Source organism: Chelonia mydas, chromosome 1, assembly GCF_015237465.2.
Source record: "Chelonia mydas isolate rCheMyd1 chromosome 1, rCheMyd1.pri.v2, whole genome shotgun sequence".
Classification (NCBI taxonomy): domain Eukaryota; kingdom Metazoa; phylum Chordata; order Testudines; family Cheloniidae; genus Chelonia; species Chelonia mydas.
In genome coordinates, this window is record NC_057849.1 from 315,238,802 (window position 1) to 315,259,355 (window position 20,554).

Here is a 20,554-nt window from a genome sequence, read left to right on the forward strand (position 1 = left end):
GTAATATATTCTTTTTTCCACAATACGTCTTTAAAAGAGTCACCTAATTAGGCAGAAAATATATGAACCTTGCTATTATGCTAATTTGTATGATTATTAAATTAATGAATATCTGGGAGGCATTTACACACAACACAATTAAAGCATCTGCAGACCTCTTAAAAGAGAAATCTTTGGCTAACTTCTTAGTGTAGCTAGCTATCTAAATAGCTCTTCTCCCACAACTAACCAAATCAACCCTGATGCTTTCTTGGTTTACAAATTCTTTACCAAATGTACAGTACTTCCTGGACCGACTCATGTAAATTACACACCAGTAGAGATCTTCTAGCAGCTGGAACATTGTCACTCTGACCAATCTTGAGTGAAACTTTGTCCCAATCACACAAAACTTGCTTCACATTTGGTGCAGCAAACACCCTAACCTACGCTGGTGTTCACTGTTCAGTCAAGTGCTGAGATATTTAGTAACATGCACTAAAAAATACCCAGCTCGGATCCCAAAACACAACCAAGTAAACTGCAAGCGTTTTGACAACGCTGCGTGGTTTACAAAGCAGCAGCAGATCTCATTCTCCTTGCCCCCCCCCCCCCAAAAAAACCATCGTATGCACCCCTAACTCATTAAGCTCCCATCTTTACACTGCGCTTGTATCACGAATAACCAATTCAATCATTATTTCCGCAGAGAAAATGGGTTAGTTTCCTTGAGGAGGAGAACGCGGGGGGGGGGGGGGGGGGGGAGGAGAAAAGAAAGAAACTGAACCTAAGATTTCCTTCGCCTAGAAACATCCTGTATCCACTTAACCAGAATGCATCTTACATTTTTTTGTTTCCTTAAGGAAACAAAACATTTTCTCCGCTGATTTGTGATGGTGATTTTCTGAACACAGCGATGGAAAAAATAGGAACCCTGAAACCATGCAAAAGGCCTCTACCAGTTTTAGGGCAGCGAGGAGGAAAAGGAAGGAGCCGAATGCCCAGAATTTGCTCTGCCCTGCCCTTTCCATAGAACTTTAGTGCCATCTATTGAAAATATATTGAATTTAAAAAGAAAAAAAATAAGCCACCTATTGATTTGATATACAAATAAGACATTTACTTGTGGGTTTTTTTGGTTTATTAATACTCAAACGATGACTAGTGATCCTCGGTCTTCCTAATAGCAGAAAATCTTGTCCATGCACTAAAATATCTCATTAAAGTAATGAGACGTTAACGCTCAGAGACTGCACACATTATGTGTGTATATACAGAAAAATCAGGAACCCAACCTACATCTAGCTACCTTCTAAATAAAGATGAACGGTTTTAAAGCGTGTGTGGGGGGAGAGAGAGAGAGAATACAGTCGAGCCAATACTGTAGACAGAACATACTGGAAACAATACAAAAAATTAAGGCACCTAGCATCTTCGCGTTGAAAGAACAGGGTATGTAGACATGCAGATATAATTACCTTCTTTAAGGAACTGTGAGTGGATGACAAATATAAGAAAACAGCAGATAGCTGCTCCTGCTAATGCCCATAAAGCTTTCAAGAGCTGCATCTCGGTCTGAAACTCAGTAAATACCCAGAAAGTCACACAATTAATTTCCACAGCGATGCATCAACGTTTCCCCTTTTGCGCCAGGCTCGGCTGCTCCCCAAGCAGTAACCACACTTCCGAGAGAGAGCGAGCGCTCAGGGTTTGGGGAGGAGGGGTGAGGGGATTTACAACAAAGTCTCAAGCAGCAGCAGTACCATGATCTTCTTATGGACAGCAGCACAGAGGAAGCTGGGTCTGGGATCCATGAATCAGCTTTCTGTTTCCTCGTGAGTTGAGCAGCATTGACGGTTGGGGAGGAGGGAGGGAAGGAAGCAAATCTGGGCAGAATTGCGCAATAGCTCCTACACTGCTCCGGTGGGGGTTGTTTTTGCTGCTGCTGGTGGTGGTTCAGTGACTGCTCGGGCTCAGCAGTGCTAGGAATGCGGGAGCCGGGGTTATCTTTCTGGGGCTCCGGGGAAGCCAGTGCACCATCGCCCGGCTTGCTGGATTACCTGTACGGTGTCCGCCGCCACAATCTGTGGAGAAGGGGGAGCGTGAGAATGGGAGGGGAAATCTCTCTTTATTGCAACTCCTCTAAACCGATTATCACTATCTGAGCCACCCACCAAGCTTGGAGAGCTTCTCCCATTCAGAGCAACTCAATGTATCCTGATATCCCGGGGAAGTGTCGGTACCAGCGGGCCACAGTGCAGCTCCTGGCGTGCGTTGCCTTGCAAAGCCGCTTGCCTTCACTTGGGCTCTCACCTCCCGCTGCCTTATTCCCTCTTCGTCCGGATCCAGACAGCAGCCGGGATGGGGAGCCCTCTCCCGGAAAGGCTGCACTGAGCCGGGGCCGGAGAGCTAGTTCACTTGCCCGCCTCCAGATTGAGGAGGGGTTGCATAAATCTTTGTGCGCTTTTCCTGCTGCACCCGCAAAGCGCTTTCCAAACAGGTAGCTGCCGCAAAAGAAATCTCAGCCTACAGGTTGATGCCTCCGTAGCAATCTCTCTCGCGCACACACACACACACTCCAGCAACACAATTCCCAAGCTTGGGGTGCTGCCGCAGCCGAGAGGAAACGAGCGGGTGCTGAATGATCGCTGCGGGTCGTTGGCGAGGAGCAGCTCCCGGGCAGTCGGTTTTGGGAGGCTTTCTGGAGGAAAAAAGGGAGGAGGAGGGTTGGGTAGCTGCTGGCTGCCAGAGAGGAGCTGATTTGTGAGGCTCTGCCCGATCGGCGCTCAGAAAGGTTGGAGCTGTGGGCTGGGTGTCTGGATTGGCTGAACGCTGTAGATCTTCCACTCAGTCTCGGCTGGAGTTGGGCTGTAGGCACAACCTGGGGCTCGCTCGCTCGCAAGAGAGCTTCCTTTCGGGGTCGCGTTAGACCTCTAGGCTAGGCGTCTTCGTGGAGACAAGCTCCCAGGGACTATCGGGGCTTGTCGGCTCAGTCTGGCTTGGCGCACGCAGCGGATCTCGGTGTCTCTCCGGGTGCGCGGGGAGCTGGGTGCCTGGATGGTGCAACCTCCCAGGCTGTATCTGGGTGGCCGGACGGCCGCTCGCTGAAGATCCCCCTTTCTGGGTGTATTTGGGTTGCTGCAGGCTGGGTGCCGGTAGAGCTGCAAGCTGCCAGCCTGTGCTGGGGCTGTGAACCGGGCGCCTGCCTGCATGCAAGCTCCCCGGTGGTACTTCGGCCAGGGGAGATCGGTGGCGGGTAACGCCTCAACACGCTCAGTCCCAGCCCCGCTCCGTCGCATTTAAACCCTGCCGGCTTCCTCTCGCAACTTTCCCCGATTTTACTCCCCGGGTGGTAGTGAGCATGCCCGAGAGCTGAGCCTGCGCAGCGCTCAGCCGCCGCTTGCCGTCCGGATCTGCTCCCCGCTGGGCAGAAGAGGGGCAAGGTCAAGCAGGAAGGGGTAGGGAGGTGTCGAGAGGACCGGGCGGGCAAGGAGCAAACCTGGGGGCAAAGGGGCCAAAGCGGGGGGAGAGAAGCGAAAATGTGGGAGAGGAAAAGGCCAGAGGAGCAAACACCGGGGTGCCAGGGGGGAAAGTGGGTGCAGAAGCGGAACGGCTAAGCAAGAATGGGAGGAGGGAGCAGAAACGAGGGAGGGCATCAGAGGAGTAAACATGGAGGAGAAGGGTTGGATCTATTATGATCACACTTGTCCTTTCCCTTTTCCTCCTCCCCACGTCGCTTCCTTGCCGGTGGAGATAACCCTCCAACCCACTACTTTTTTGAAGCAGAGGGCAAGCCCGTCCTCAACTCTTTTTTCTGGGGGCGGAAGGAAGGACGGACCGATTATTTCAAGTACTAATTCTAGACCGACCCTGTTTGTGCTGGGCAGTCGGGGAAAAGAGGCCGCATTGCCCTTTCACTAGTCACCCTTTGCCCGTTAGAGAGCCTGTGACTCAATCTCATTATTTGACACCTGTAATGTACTGTGAAAGCACCAGCTAAAGGCAACACTAATAGGAATCCGCATTGTATAAAACAACCTAAACCCTGCAAACATATAAGCAACGTGAGTCCTCATCTCTGGTATAACTCCGTGGATGAAACTGACTCTTTAATTACCACTAGAATGTCATGCCAATTCAATAAGCAACAGTTATTTTAGTTAGACTATTTGTCTCTACTTTTGTACAGTTTTTCTACTAATATGTCAGTGATTAATATTTTCACAGGGATTTAGTGAGGATTGAGAATAAAGCTCATCCAATGATTCTTAAAGCAGAATTAAACTAAGAAAATAATCCTCAAAATTAGTCAGTGGTGTTTTGATATCTTTTTGTTAAATGCTTAAAGTATAGCTTGTAGTAGGTGCTTCCATATATTTACACCCCACTGGAAAGAAAGATTTACTCCATCTTAAATTAGAGTTAAATTAAATGTTGGTGGGCAGCTGTCTCTTGTTGACCCTGCTTGGGATATAGTCTGTTCTCTAAGCTTTTTGGTTCTTCAGCGACAAAGAGTGGAGAAACATTAAAAATGTCTATCTTTTCATTGTTTTCACTAAATACAACTGCTATATCCCTATAAACCCATTTGCTGCCTTCATTTAAGATATTTGAATATTGTAGTTTCACAGTAGCAACATTATAGTTACGTTTGAGATGTTCCATTTGTAAAACCTTTCATTCAGAACTGTACCTACAGATCTGAAATATACCAAATCTGCTTTCAGTCCACAGTTTGTGGGTTTGGTTTTTTTAATATATGAAGAAAATCCATGAATTTGAGTTGTAACAGTTTGAAAAAAATTGAAATAACTTGTGATTTTTAGTCATCAGATTAAAAATAGCTCAGAAATGGTTTTTTAAAATGCATCAAGCTTGGAATGTATGAGGTCAAAAATGAGCAATATGGTCCACATATTTGAAAATAATGGGCTTGGAGAGAAAAGTTTGAAAAATCTTGTGCAATACATTTATTTCCTTATTGGCAAGTTTATTCAAGGACATACTCCAAAATGTCCTCCTAGTTGCACTTGTGTAAACCCACTGAAATCAATGGGCCTAATTAATCTTGCATTTACACTGGTTTAAACTGGTGTGACTATTTAGGGGCTACTCCTCATTTAGGGTTTAATCCAAAGTCCACTGAAGATTGTAAAGAGACTTCCATGTACTTCAGTGAACTTTGGAGTATATCCTTACATTATTAAGAGATCAGAATTCAAACTCAGTGTACAACACTGTGAGAGCAAAATTTGGTACAGGGCTCACATTGTGGAAAGCTATTCAGTTTCATAGCAACAAGGGTTTCCATAGGAAATCCCATTTGGAGGAAAGTGGTATCTGGCATGCTGTACTAAATATGGTTCAGCAAGTTTATATATTTTCTGAATATCTTAGACCTTTCAAGCAGAGTGAGTCCTACTCAAAAATAGCCCTGACCTTTCAACTTGTCAGCTGCATAGAGATTTATACAATTTTAAAGATAATAGTATAGATAACTCAAATAACATATTGCAAATGTCCAGTGTAGCGGAATATGAATAAATGCCCCTTTTAGAAATTTCCCTATTGCGGTCTATCAAGGGCAGGGAGAAACTGGGGGGCAAGATTTGGTATGTCACCCCAATGGAATAGGCCATGAGACCTACTTCCAAGCCTCACAGATCCTGAGGGATATGCAGAGCTATCTGTGCAGATGTCCGAAGCCTCTATTGTAGCTCTGCCCCAGGTGTTCCCCAGTAGCAGATGCAAGGGAGCAATGTGTTCTGGGGATATGCCCAAGCTGTGGCTACTACCAGGGACCCTAACCTCAGCCTGTATTTTCTTTTCCAATTAAACTCTACAGAGTTGACGGGGGGATGATGAATCCCAATCCCCTCCCCTACAAAGATGAGCGAAGGAGACAGTGTTGTAGAAACATCTCAACTGCACTTTTGTAGAAGTGAGAGATCCCCATGCAGAAAGTACTCTCTAACCACACAGCTGGTGGGGGTGGAAATGTTTCCCCCGGGAGCAATCCCACTGAGTATTTGATGTGTGTGCTTATCCAGCTGCATTGAAGATAATAGGAGAACCACATAAAATTTCCAATTTTTCTTTTCCCTTTTTTAAGGAACACAAAGGCCTTGTAAAAATTGTATCTAGATCAACTCATTGTTTTTCTCTTACTGAAACGTCCCATACAATTTGGTAGTGATCGTCTCACTATAGTATTATAAAACCGCTGTAAGAAACTCAGGAGCAAATATATATTTTTCTGTTTAATTCTCTAGGTTCATTGACTATGAGTAAGGCTATGTTTTAGAGACAGGTATTTTAAGTAAAAGTCATGGACAGGTCATGGGCAGTAAACAAAAATTCATGGCCCATGACCTGTACTATACCCCTGAATAAATCTTGGGAGTGCTGCGAGTGCTCATGGGAATGCCGCAAGTGCTGGGGAGAGGGGTGACCTGGGGGCAGAGTGAATGCTGTGGGGGGGGGGTGGATTGGCAGGGCTGGCAGGCTCCCTACCCAGCTTCTCGGAAGTGGTGACATGTCCCTGCCTGAGCTCCTAGCTCTGTGCGCTGCCAGCTCTGCAGCTCCCATTGCCTGGGAACAGCCGACAATGGGAGCTGTGGGGGAAGTGCTTGTGGGCAGAGGCAGCACGTGGAGCTAGGAGCTGAGGGAGGGAGAAACATGTTGCCACTTCCGGGGAACTCACCTAAGATAAGCGCTTCCCAGAGGTCTCACCCCCTCCCACGCCCCAACCCCCCACCCTGAACCCCCCACCCAAACTCCTCCTACTGCTGGTGGGGGGGGGCGGCGGCGGTGTCCCGAGATTGCCCTGGCAGCGGCCAGTGCAACTGGCCCAGGGGATGCCTGAGCTGCTTGGGCAGCCCCGGAGCCAGCCGTACCGCCACTGCAGAAGTCACGGAGGTCACGGAAAATCACGGATTCTGTGACCTCCGTGACAGACACGCTGCCTTAACTATGAGGCTAGAAGGGACCACTGTGATTTTCTAGTCTGACCTCCTCCAAAAACACAGGCCATAGGATTTCCCTGAACTAATTTCTATTTGAACTACAGTATGTCTTTTAGAAAAATATCCAGTCTTAATTTTGAAATAGCCAGTGATGGAGAATCTACCACAACCCTTGGTAACTTGTTCCAGTGGTTAATTACTGTTTAAAATGTGTACTTTATTTCCAGTCTCTATTTGTCTTCAACTTCCAGCCATTGGATCTTGTTATAGTTTTGTCTGCTAGACTGAAGAGTAAATATTTATTCCCCCTGTAGGTACTTATAGACTGTGATCATGCCAGCCCTTAACCGTCTCTTTGTTAATTAGATACACTTAATGAGCTCAAACACTAAGGCATGTTTTCTAATCCTTTAATCATTCTCATGGCTCTTCTTTGAACCTCTCCCATTTACCAGCTATACCCCGGTGTAACGCCTCGTTAATACATGTATGAAAGGACTTCCATATAGATTCTTTACAGATGTCTAGGTGGTACACCCTTAAGAGAAGTGAAAGAGGTAGCTTGAGCTCTGGTAGAATGGGCCCTAACTCCAAGAAGAGGGGAACTTCCTCTTTGTTCACATCAAAGCAGAATGCAGCTCAAAATCCCTTACAACAATTTTTTGTGAGGAGATTGCCTCCCCTTTCTTCTTCTCAGAGATGGAAATGCTTGTGGTTTTCCTAAAGGAGGACTTTGTCTTCTGCAGGTAAAACGCCAGTGTTCTACAGGTATCTAGAGAATGGAGCTTCTTGTCTTCTCTAGTAGTGTGAAGTTTAAGATGGAAAATGGGAAGATGAAGGGGTTGATTCAAATCAAAATCAGAAATATCCTAAGGTGAATGTGGGGTGTAAATTCAAAGTCATCTTATATTTGTGGAACATACAGTATGGAGGGGATGCCATAAGTGACCAAGGCTGTCTAGTAGAGATAATTGCTGTCAGGAAATCTACCTTTATGGAAAGATGTAGAAGAGAGCATGAAGCTAACAGCTCAAATGGTGGATTCATAAGCTTTGACAGTACCAGACTAAGGTCACAATTCAGTGATGCAGTTGATACTGGAAGAAAGTTTCTGAGAAGATCTTTCAAAAACCTCATAGTCATAGGATGGGTGAATGAGCAATTTTCTATTGGAGGAAGAAAGGCATTAATCACTGCCAGATATACACGCAGTGAGCCGATAGATAAACCAGATGTCGTTAATGTTAACAGATGCTCCAGGATGACAGGGAAGTCTTCCCCCCCTGGAGGTACATGATGGTGCTTGCACCAGATAGAGAACCATTTCCATTTGGCCATTTAATATTTATTTACAAACAATTTCCTGTTGTTATTGTGGATGGACTGGATCTCCTGAGCATGACTTCTCTACATTAGTCATCCATCCAAATACCAACCTGAGATGAAAGAGCACTGGGTTGGATGGATGGTCATTCTCTTATCCTGGGTCAGAAGATTTGGCAGCAGTTGTAAATGTATTCTGTAGGGGGCAGGGAGGGGTCAGCTGGAGGATGGAGGTGAACAAAAGCGAACTTGGCCACCAAGTCACCCCTAGAATTAATGTCATTTTGTCTTTCTTCATCTTATTGAGGACCCAAGTAAGAAGGGGATGGGTGGGAATGCAAACATTAGTGGTTCCAACCACTGCACCAAGAATGTGTCCTCTTCAGCTGCACGTGAGCAGAAGGCTAGATACTTGTTTATTTGTAATACTAAGAAGTCCCACTGTCAGAAGATACTCAGTACCACTGAGTTGTGGAGTTCCCAGTCGTGGTCTCTGTGGAAGTGTCTGCTGAGATTGTCCGATGAGATGTTTGTTATCCCTGGAAGGTGCACCGCTTAAAGCCTAATCAGATGCATCAATTCAAGAGTTTGACCACTGCTATGCTAAGAAGGGTGGACCTCATACCCCTTTACTTATTTATGTTGTCATGTTGTCCAACATGACCAGAACATGTAGATTGTGTACAAAAGGAAAAAGCTTTTTGCAAGCTTTGTATTCTCCTCAAATTTGAAGGAGGTTGACACATAGTCTGGATTCTTGATGGGTCCAAGAGCCCTGAACCACGTGGTTGTCCAGGTGTCCCTTTCCCATACCCCAGGAGAGGTATCTGTAATTATTGTAGATGAGGAGAAACAAAGGAAACTCCTATACATACAGGTTTTCCCACCAGGTGAGAGCTGTCAGGATGGTCTAGGGAATTGAGACGCTTTTGCCTAGAGAATTTCAATTTTGGGTGTAGACTGTCTTTAACCAATTCCTGAAGACTCTAAAGATGTCCAGGCATGACCAAGCTGTTGTCTGAGTGCTCAGGAAAAGTTGGATGTTGAGGTCTGTGAGGAATCTGCCCTGAGGTAAGAAAGCTCTGGCTGAAGGAGAATCCAGAGTTGCTCCAATAAAATCTATAATTTGGGGAGAGGGGAGGATTAAAGTGGATTTTTCTGGGTTTACCTGGAATCCTAAAGATTACAGGAGGCTGAGGAGGGTGAGAATTCTCTATTGAACTTCCCAAGATGACCTCAATGTCAGCAGGCAGTCGTCAAGGTAAGGAAACATTGGGCTGCCATGGCAACAGAACTACTTTGCTACTATGGAGAGCACCTTTGTGAAAACACTTGTGGCCATTGAGAGATCAAAAGGGAGAACTCCATGCTGGTAATGTTTTAGGTCCACCATGAAGCTCAGGAATTTCCTGTGCACTGGGTGAATGTCTATATGCAAGTAGGAATCTTTCAAATCAAGAGCTGCGTACCAATCACCTGATTGGTGACTTCAACATTGGTGTACAGGGGGTCAGAGGGCTCAGGAATGGGTTGGGGCCTTGTGGAGAGTTCCATGAGGTGTCTTCAGAGCTACAACTCATGGGATTGCTGCATTTGAGAAGGGTAGGCACAACAGATCTCTCACTTAGAAGGAAAGTGAGACTCCCTGAGACAATACAAGCAGAAGTAGTGTAGATGGCTAATCAGAAAGACCATGGGGCAGGCCACTCAGGAATTGAAGTCCAGGATCTTAGGCATACTAAATGCCTGGCCGGGGAAGAGCGGAAAGTGTGAGGGGGGGACTCTTTAGCCCGCAAAACACTATCAACTAACTAATTAGTTTTAGTGTCTAAGTTTAAAAGGGGAAAAATCAACTATTTTTATAGCAGGAAAATCAATGCTAGCAAAGCTGTGAACACTGAGGCGATACATCTTCAACCAGAGTGGTTGAAAGGAACTGGAAGTGTAGTTGGTCCGCAGCACATTGTGGTGCACGTTGAAGAATCTTCTGGTCTCAGGCACATGGAGTGCATGCGCACGCACAGGGAACACCCATCAGGATCACCACTCAAAGAAGAACTGTGATATTTTGTATTTTAAAAGGTGTTTAAGTTCTTTGAAATTACTGCAGAGCCATTTTATGATCCCCCTACTCATACCTGTAATCAAACCCTTAATTTCAGTTGCGTTGACTGTCTTTTGGGGGACAATAGATTTGGAGGTTTAATTCCTGGTTGTTCAAAATAGTCCAAATTCATGCCTGGTGTAACTGCAAATTTTAATGCAGTTATGGCAGGGATGACTTTACCCCATATGCATGTACACATTTTGAATCCGCTGCTTTCTTGGAACCATACCAGTTAGAGCTAGTAAAAGATCTTTTCTTAGGTTATCTAGGACAAAACTTTTGCCAGTCTCTGATTGTTTCTGACTGAACTTTATTTAGTTTACTTTTCCGTTACTCAGTTGATGGATGGGTTAGGATGGAATAATCTCCCAAGTAATTGATGGCAGGCCTACCAGTTGGGACAGACGTGGCATGTGGAGGGGCCACTCCTCCCCAGATTTCTGCCACAGTTTATATGCCCTGCCCTTAACCCTGCTGCATACCATCAGAACTGTTAAACTGTCCCTTTACCCCCAACCCCCATCAACAGTTACATGTCATCTCTGAGTTGGGATGTCTCTGATATTCAGTTTAACAGATTACTTTGCCCAGGTTCATCTTGTTACTCCTATTTATCCTTTCATCATGGGTAAACCCTTCACATACATCTGTATGAGCATTAGATTATCCTTTCCCACCTTTTATTGTAATCTGGCCAATTTGGATATCATAGTATAAAAAATGGAGAGAGAGAGTGTGTGTGAAAATTCTTCTAATTACCCTGCACAAATTAATTCCTCCACCCCTTTAGTAATTTTTGTTTCTGTTCTCAGAATCCCGTACAATTTTTAAACATCCCTCTGCTACTGAAATACTCAGAACTGTATAGGGTGATCTAAATATTGGGCCAGATCTCCAGTGAATAGTGAATATCAAGGTGTGGGGGCATGGATCAGCATTCACATTGCATTCCCCATCAGTACCTGGCCCAAGTCAGGGAAGCTAATGATCCAACCAGCAGACCAAATTCGGTGATGAATCCTAGTCACATGCCACCTGAGGCACATTGCGCCTATTCTAAGAAGATGAAGAAGAATATCAAGGTAGTTTCAGTGAAGTAAAAAATACCTTAAAGAAGCTCTGTCAGATTTCCCTGTTCTGTGACATGATATACATGCAGCTACCATGTCAGATTAAAAGTTCACATCTGTTTCACCATTCTATGTCTTTCTGACAATTTTCTTTCTCTGTGGCTTCCTAAATATTCCTCCATTCTCCCTTCACTTCCCTTACTTAAGTGGGTGCTACATTAATAAACTCTTATTTCCTGACAGTCCAGACCACTTGTATTTATTTGTCCTTGCAAAGTACAGATTCTTAAAAGGGATTCTGTAGTTCATATTCTAGAATAGTTAATATAATCCCCTACTCCTTTATTAATGAGCCAATTTTTTATCTAATGTTAATTCTTTCTGATACATTTGTAAAATCTCTTATTCTTCTTACATCTTTTGGATAGCATGAACTCATTGTGCTGTTTTGCTGCTCTTCTCTTGTCCCTACAGTATTTAACTGACTTTCTATTCTGGGTTAAATCTCATTCCTTTTCTTTGTTTATAGGAAAATAACTGTGCCAGTAGTTTTTTGTCAGGTGGACAGTTGCCCACTAGGATCTCATTAGACTTTTTCACACATAACAGCCATCATTTGGTAATAATTTTTGTCCACTATTGATGCAGGCTGTATTTGAGCTGGCTAAGAATAAGTGAAAGGGTCTATAGCCCATAATGAGCCCTTGAGCCATGCATTAAATTACAAAGCAATGAAAACTGGGACATGACCAAGATGCCAGGCAAACTTACTATGATGTTGCAGTAGAACTACACTACCATATGCCTTCCTCTTCTACGCTGTAAGCATAGAACACCTTCCACCCTGCCACCTCTCTTACAATCATTTACATCCTTAATTCCTCATTTCTGTCATGTTGCCTATTTATTTTTATTATTATTTTGTAATATTTTATGCTTATTCTACCCTTTCCACTAAGTACTCTGCAACCCACTTAAAAACACAGTTATAAAAACGTATTACTAGGCCTCATGCCTAATAGACATATATAATAACCTAGCAGCTGAAGATATACTTAGATATTTACAGTTTCCCACAGGAGTCCTCCACATCTCTCCCAACTAGGGGAAACAAATGGGCCTCACAGAAGGCAGTGAAGGTTGATGAACTAGGAATATTTCAGACTGTGAAGGGATGGGGAATGAATTGCACAGCTAAGGGGCTCTCACAAACCATACCCACCAACTGTCCCATCTCTTATACAAGTTGGGCTCCAACTTAGGCTACCCTCTGATTTTAAGGTGGCACTACGACATAGCAAGAGATGCAATATTTAAGGTAAGCCACCTCGCCTCTTTAGGGCTTTATACATCAGCAGCACAAACACCTTACATTTTAGCCAATACTTAAAAGGCAGCCGGTTCAGATCCAAAAGCATGGTGTCATAATCCCTGAAAGATGAACCCTGTAACCAGGGAGTCTATAGGTAGCGAGCTGCTCCTTGACTTTGGAACTCATTCCCCTGTGCCTTGTACACCAGATGGCAGATTTGTTAACTTTTGGGGCATGCCACAAAACCCATTTTCCACTCAGGCTTTTGAGGAAGGGGTGGTCTGAGGACTGAGGAGAAAGTGGTTGATGGATATTTATGGGCAGTTCTTTATATGACATGTTTTAAAACCATCAAATGGCTCCCTGTAGATACCTGTGTACGTTTGAAGAAATAAAAAAATATTAATTTGATAGAACCATCCAAATGCGTCCCTTACTGAGTGATTTGTGATATTACAGTGACCTTTTGTCCTTCCTCTCCCCTCCCCTTTTTTCTTGGTTTCTTTATGACCGTCACTTATGTCATGTGATGGGTGATCTCTTACATCCAGGAGGAGCCTACTGAAGCCAAAGCGGGGCTGGGAGGGTGCAAGAGGCTGCCTAGGTGGCTCCAGTTGCAAGATCTGGACCTAGTTTGAGAATCAAGGAATCAATTCTGAAGCACTTAGAGGAGAGGAAAGTGATCAGGAACAGTCAGCATGGATTCACCAAGAGCAAGTCATGCCTAACTAATCTCGCCTTCTATGACGTGATAACTGGCTCTGTGGATGAGGGGAAAGCGGTGGATGTGTTGTTCCTTGACTTTAGCAAAGCTTTTGACACGGTCTCCCACAGTATTCTTGCCAGCAAGTTAAAGAAGTATGGGCTGGATGAATGGGCTATAAGGTGGATAGAAAGTTGGCTGGATTGTCGGGCTCAACAGCTAGTGATCAATGGCTCCATGTCTAGTTGGCAGCCGGTATCAAGTGGAGTGCCCCAAGGGTCGGTCCTTGGGCCGGTTTTGTTCAATATCTTCATAAATGATCTGGAGGATGGTATGGATTGCACCCTCAGCAAGTTCGCAGATGACGCTAAACTGGGAGGAGAGGTAGATACGCTGGAGGGTAGGGATAGGATACAGAGGGCCCTAGTCAAATTGGAGGATTGGGCCAAAAGAAATATGATGAGGTTCAACAAGGACAAGTGCAGAGTCCTACACTTAGGACGGAAGAATCCCATGCACCGCTACAGACTAGGGACCGAATGGCTCGGCAGCAGTTCTGCAGAAAAGGACCTAGGGGTTAGAGTGGATGAGAAGCTGGATATGAGTCAACAGTGTGCCCTTGTTGCCAAGAAGGCCAATGGCATTTTGGGATGTATATGTAGGAGCATTGCCAGCAGATCGAGAGACGTGATCGTTCCCCTCTATTCGACATTGGTGAGGCCTCATCTGGAGTACTGTGTCCAGTTTTGGGCCCCACACTACAAGAAGGATGTGGAAAAATTGGAAAACGTCCAGCGGAGGGCAACAAAAATGATTGGGGACTGGAACACATGACTTATGAGGAGAGGCTGAGGGAACTGGGATTGTTTAGTCTGCGGAAGAGAAGAATGAGGGGGGATTTGATAGCTGCTTTCAACTACCTGAAAGGGGGCTCCAAAGAGGATGGATCTAGACTGTTCTCAGTGGTAGCTGATGACAGAACAAGGAGTAATGGTCTCAAGTTGCAGTGCGGGAGGTTTAGGTTGGATATTAGGAAACACTTTTTCACTAGGAGGGTGGTGAAACACTGGAATGCGTTACCTAGGGAGGTGGTGGAATCTCCTTCCTTAGATAGTTTTAAGGTCAGGCTTGACAAAGCCCTGGCTGGGATGATTTAGTTGGGGATTGGTCCTGCTTTGAGCAGGGGGTTGGACTAGATGACCTCCTGAGGTCCCTTCCAACCCTGATATTCTATGATTCTATGATTGTATTCAGGGTAGACAATAATTACCAATCAGCTCTTCAGGGAAGAGGCCATGATTGAGATTTTCAGGGCTGACTAAGGGGACTGACTAATCCCATTTGAAATTAAAGGAAGTTGAGTGGGTTAATCTAACTAGCTTTGAAAAATTTCAACCCATATCTTTACTTGTACATAGCAATCCTTTAGGGTGCCAATAATAATAATAGTCAACAACTGAGCAATCAGAGGTGTAGAAAATAAATCCAATGCTAGGTCTCAATAGTCCAAAGAAAAAAAAAAGAGTGGTTTCCACTATTTCAACTGACTTGTCTGCGTAAGTTAAGATAAATAGTTTTAAGCCTTCTCCAGAATTAAAATATAATGGTTTAATTTATATTAGTCCAACATGTGCTGAGAATTCCATCACACCAAAAGTATTACTGATTAAAATGGTATTTGAAACTAAGTTATAACTTGTGTTAATAACAGAAGAAATTAAGGAACCTACATTTGGGGCAGACACATTTTTCAACATCACTTCTTGTTGATGCACCTGGCCTGAATGCTGGCATCTACTTATAGTACAGTTTGGTAATGACAGCAAGTGGACAGAAATATTGGCCATTTATCCCAGACAAAACGAGTCCTTTGTGTCTGAAGACAGAGGTCCGTGAGGAATGCCATGCAGAATAAGCAATGAGAAAAAGTAAGAGATGGCAAAGTTTTAAGGTGCCAACAGTGCCTACTGATAGACACACAATAAAGCAGCACAGCATAGGAAAGGTCCAAGGGTAGCTAGGGAAAGTAAAGTGGAGAGAGCAGGAAAAGCATGGTGCCACATGAGAATGCTCCTTATATGCCCCGGCATGCCACAGGATGGTAAAACTGTGATGAAGAAAATGCAGGGTCTGTGACTAAAACCTCGTGACTATGTTCAAACCACTGACTCCCCTGCACACCACAAGGGTTGATGATGAGGGACAGCTGTCCAACCCCTATAGATTCATTTGACTCCTTCCCCCAGCTCTTCATACTCTGCTGTGTGGGAAAGGGAGCTGTTGCACAAATATGGCATACCTAGGACAAACCCCAGATGGACTGCTACTGTCCTACTGCAACAAGGGTGTGCTGAGCACAGCTGCAGATGTGGGAGTGGCTGTCCTGGTAAAATGTGAAGCATGCTAGATGGTATTAATGCTGGGTGAGGAAATCTCTTATACAAATCACTTAGGAACAAACAAAAAATAGATCCCAAACAATGCTCCCCCGCACTCTTCCGCCACCAAAAAGCAGTTTAAAATTTCTTTGGATTCTTGTAAACTAAAAGGGAAAATACAAATGTTTTCAGAAACACTTTGATTAAAATGTTAAGTGCAAAGCTTTAAAAAAGAGTTGGTTAAAATCCCAAATAAACAGTTAAAAATAGCTATAGACCCAAAAATTTACAATAATTAAAATTTAACAAAGAAAAAAGACCTGATTTACCACTATGTTACTCCAGGTTTATGCCTGTGCAATTTTACTGGTCTCAGAAGTGCTACACCTGCATAAAAATGGAGAAATACAGCAGTAAATGAGGCCCAGAAGTTTTAAAATATTAAATTACTGTTGGGCCTGGGTTCATTCTATTCCACAATCTTAAATAAGAAAAGGAGGGAGTGGTTTTCAAGTATCTCATTTTAAAATGCAAATTTATTTGTAGTTCCGTAATATAAAACATTATATTATACATGAATGGCTTGTAAAATGTAATCTATCTTTGGGATATTAAAAAAGTAAAGCATTAATCCAGTCTCACTGGCTAAATATTACCAAGTAGTATGAGACTTCTTTTGTCAAGCAGGATAAAATAGATTACTATAAAATAATCTGCAAAAAGAACAGGAGTACTTGTGGCACCTTAGAGACTAACAAATTTATTAGAGCATAAGCATTTATTAGATCATAAGCTTTCGTGGGCTACAGCCCACTTCATCGGATGCATAGAATGGAACATATAGTAAGAAGATATCTATATACATACAGAGAAAGTGGAAGTTGCCATACAAACTGTAAGAGGCTAATTAATCATCTTAATTAATTAGCCTCTTACAGTTTGTATGGCAACTTCCACCTTCTCTGTATATATATCTATCTTCTTACTATATGTTCCATTCTATGCATCCGATGAAGTGGGCTGTAGCCCATGAAAGCTTATGCTCTAATAAATTTGTTAGTCTCTAAGGTGCCACAAGTACTCCTGTTCTTTTTGCGGATACAGACTAACACGGCTGAAACCTGTCTGAAACCTGTCATAAAATAATCTGGGGTTCAATTTGGGACTTGATGCTATGAGGAATTAATTAAATGAAGGCCCATACATGTATATTTGTAGTGGGGGTAATGTCAGAATTTGGAGGTTAGCATCACTACACACACACACACACACACACACTTTTCCCTTTCCCAACCACCCCTTTTCCCCATACAGTCAGTTTTTGTATGTATCACAGTACTAGCATAGTGAAAGATAAATCATTAGAGTTAATGAAGATCCATCGTCCTCTTACATTTAGTTTTGGATTTTACAGTTCTAACAGGAGCATTTTTTATGCATGCATACACTATTTTAAATAGCAAACTTTAATTACAACAAGAAATGAAGCATCCAAGTTACCAACATTTAAGAAACAACAACAACAACAAATACCAGTTACTGAAATGGTAATACCCACCACAGTTAAAGCAATATTGTGTTTATTAAGCCACAGCCTGCATTGATGAGCAGGAAGGAATCAACACCAGTGAAAGTTCCACAAGGCATTCTGGTTCACTGAGTCAGATTATTGGTGAGAAAGCATATCCCAAAATAAAGGCTAAGAAAACCTTAACAAGGTGCAACATGATGGGATTGCTCAACTCTAAACAGGGCAGAAGTCAGGAGGCAGAATCATGGCCCCACTTTTATTCCACCCTTTTTGGAAGTCTAGTATCATGCTATCTAACCTAGACTCTCTGGACTTTTGTACGCAACAGCAGAGATTTTGGCTGGCCGCTGAGCAAGGGAGAGGAAGCTTCTTGGGTCTTCTTCACCTCACTTGTATACCCATGCAGGGACAGACACAGAATGCCCCACAGAGACTGTTAGCATTGCAGTTTTATGAGCCATTGCAAAATGATTTTCATATTTCCCAGTAACAGTAATATTATACTTTAATGGCTTTATACAAAAGAAATAAATATTAAAGTATTCAAATAATACATCATAGTTTCCATGCATCCATTGCAGCATGTGGATTAGATTATTAATTTTATTTTTGCAAGTATACCATATTTTTATGTAAATATTTCATGTGGGTTTCAGCCTAAATAATGTGTTGATTAAGATTCCTTTAGAGCGCCAAGTTATAGCCTGAATGATTGTCTGAATGATCCACAGATAATGGGGTTATCGAGTAGATTTTTAAACTGTATATTTTAAATCCAAGCCACAGTGCTTTGAGGATGTGTCAAGGCTCAATGTATTCCTTACCCAGCTCAAAAGCATCTTGGAAACACCTCAGGCAATATCTCATATACAAACCATTGAGATTTATCCATTCAAAAATAGCTGTTACAATCTGAATGGAAGATCTATAAATGATTCAATTGAAATCACTTCTGAAAGTGCAAAAGGAAATGAAACAAAATAAATTATGTTCAAATAATATTAGGGATCTAACAACCCTACATATCTGAACATTTAGAAATAAGATTTGAACAGTCTTTCCTTATATAATCCGTGTGTGTGTGTGTGTGTGTTGCAAGAGGCTGGGAATAGTGTGTATAAACTCTTTCTGATTTTTAAGGGTGTTTTTGTGATCATTTTAATTTAATAAAATACACACTCACATTTATACCTAGTACAACTGAAACTAGGAGAAGGCTCTCGCTTTCTTTTCAGAAAGGGACTAACTATTCACATCTGTCTCAAAAGGTCAGACAGTACAAATTAACTGTCTAGTTCAGGGGTCGGCAATCTATGGCATGCGTGCCAAAGACGGCATGCGAGCCAATTTTTAATGGCACGCTGCTGCCTGCCAGGTCCCAGCCGCCCGCCCCGCTCAGCCCACTGCCCAACCCAGGCCAGCAGCAGGCTGACTGGGGCTGGCGGCCGGGACCCCAGCAGGCAGCAGCGTGCCATTAAAAATCCTGCCCGCCCTGGCCCGCTCTTCTCCGCCCCCCACGTGGGGGCAGGGTGAAGAAGCTTGGTCCTGGTGGCTGCTGCTGCAGGGCAGGCAAGGCCCCCCCTCCCCTGCCTCTTCCCCCAGCGTGCTGGGTTCCTGCCCCTCCTCCTCTCCCTCCCTGCCGCCGATCACCTGATGGCCCTTGCAAGGGAGGGGGAGAAGCGGCGCCGCAGCGCGCTCGCTGCTCCGGGGAGGAGGTGGAAAAGAGGTGGGGATGGGGCCTTGGGGAAGGGGGGTGGAATCAGGGCATATCCCCTACAGCCCCCTGCCATGAGCCACTCTGGGGAGGGGGCTGGTCCCACCCCCACGACCCTAGCCCACACCCCCAGCCCTCTGCCCTGACCCCTATACCCCCTCACATGCCCCCAACCCTCTCCCCTTCACCCCCCACACACACACCCCAGCCCCCTGCCCTGACTCCTGCACCCTCCTCACACCCCCACACCCCCTGCCCTGGCTCCTGCACCCCCCACACATACCCAGCCCCCTCACACCCCATGCTCTACTCTTGCACTCCCCACATTCCCACCCCCACCGTGAGCACCAAACAGGAGCTCCTGCACACACACCCCAACATTCCCACCTGCACCCTCGCACCAAATGGGAGCTGCCCAGGTAAGCACACCCAACCTCCTGCCCAATCCCTCATTCTAGCTCCTGGCCAGACCCTACACCCCAACCCCCAGCCTGCTCCTTCATCCCCTGCACTCCCACCCTCAGCTCAGTGCAGAGAGAGAGAGAGGAAGAGAATGGGCTAGAACCAGGGAGAAGGTAGGTACCCACTCTATGTGGGCAGGGTCGGGATCCCAGACCGGCAGCGGGCTGAGTGGGGCCGGCAGCCGGGACCCTGGTGGCAGGAGCCCACGGATGGAACCCCAGACCAGCAGCGGGCTGAGTGGCAGTGGGCTGAGCTGCTCAGCCCACTGCCGGTTTGGTGTCCCGGCCGCTGGCCCTGCTCAGCCCACTGCCAGTCTGGGGTTCTGGCTGCCGGCCCCTTGCCATCCAGGGTTCTGGCCACAGGCCCTGCTCAGCCTGCTGCCGGCCTAGGTGAATGGAACCCCAGGCTGGCAGCGGGCTGAACGGGCCGGCGGCGTAAGATCAGCATTTTAATTTAATTTTAAATGAAGCTTCTTAAACATTCTGAAAACCTTGTTTACATTACATACAACAATAGTTTAGTTATATAATATATAGACTTATAGAGAGAGACCTTCTAAAAAAACGTTAAAATGTTTTACTGGCACGCAAAACCTTAAATTAAAGTGAATAAATGAAGACTCAGCACACCACTTCTGAAAAGTTGCCGACCCCTGGTCTAGTTATTGCCTTTCTAGTAATATTTAACCTGTATTAAGTAAAAACTAAATCTGTAGTGCCAGGAAAAGTGAGCTCCATCAACAACTTTGATTTGTTACCATGAGGAAACAATGAGAGGAAAATATCATTTCACTAAATATTAATAGAACACCAAGGAATTCTTTAAAAAAGAGAAAACATCAATTAAACTGCTATCAGTAATGACAAGTTACTCCTAGCATTTAGAGAAGAGGGTATGCCAAAAATCATCTAACCAGGATCAATTTTCTGTTCCAGCTGAAGAAAGGGAATATTTTAAATATTAAAATTTAATTACCAAGATTTTAAATATCAACCACCTTTTAGATTGTT

At 44.4% G+C, this 20,554-nt stretch overlaps 1 protein-coding gene across 8 annotated transcripts in view; it reads right to left on the minus strand.

Annotated features, from left to right (window-relative positions):
• The window catches only part of TAFA5 (TAFA chemokine like family member 5), a 601,401-nt gene that overhangs the window by 442,121 nt on the left and 138,726 nt on the right, over positions 1–20,554 (minus strand). The window contains exon 1 of one of the 8 annotated variants that reach the window (XM_037889076.2): positions 1,458–3,568. The exons of 5 other annotated variants lie outside the window; for them this stretch is intronic. In XM_037889076.2, coding sequence (XP_037745004.1) covers positions 1,458–1,548 — 91 coding nt within the window. In that variant the 5' untranslated portion in view covers positions 1,549–3,568. Of the gene's footprint in view, positions 1–1,457; positions 3,569–20,554 lie in introns of those variants that run through there. 2 more of the 8 variants (XM_043550988.1, XM_007054574.3) reach the window with 2 other exon arrangements.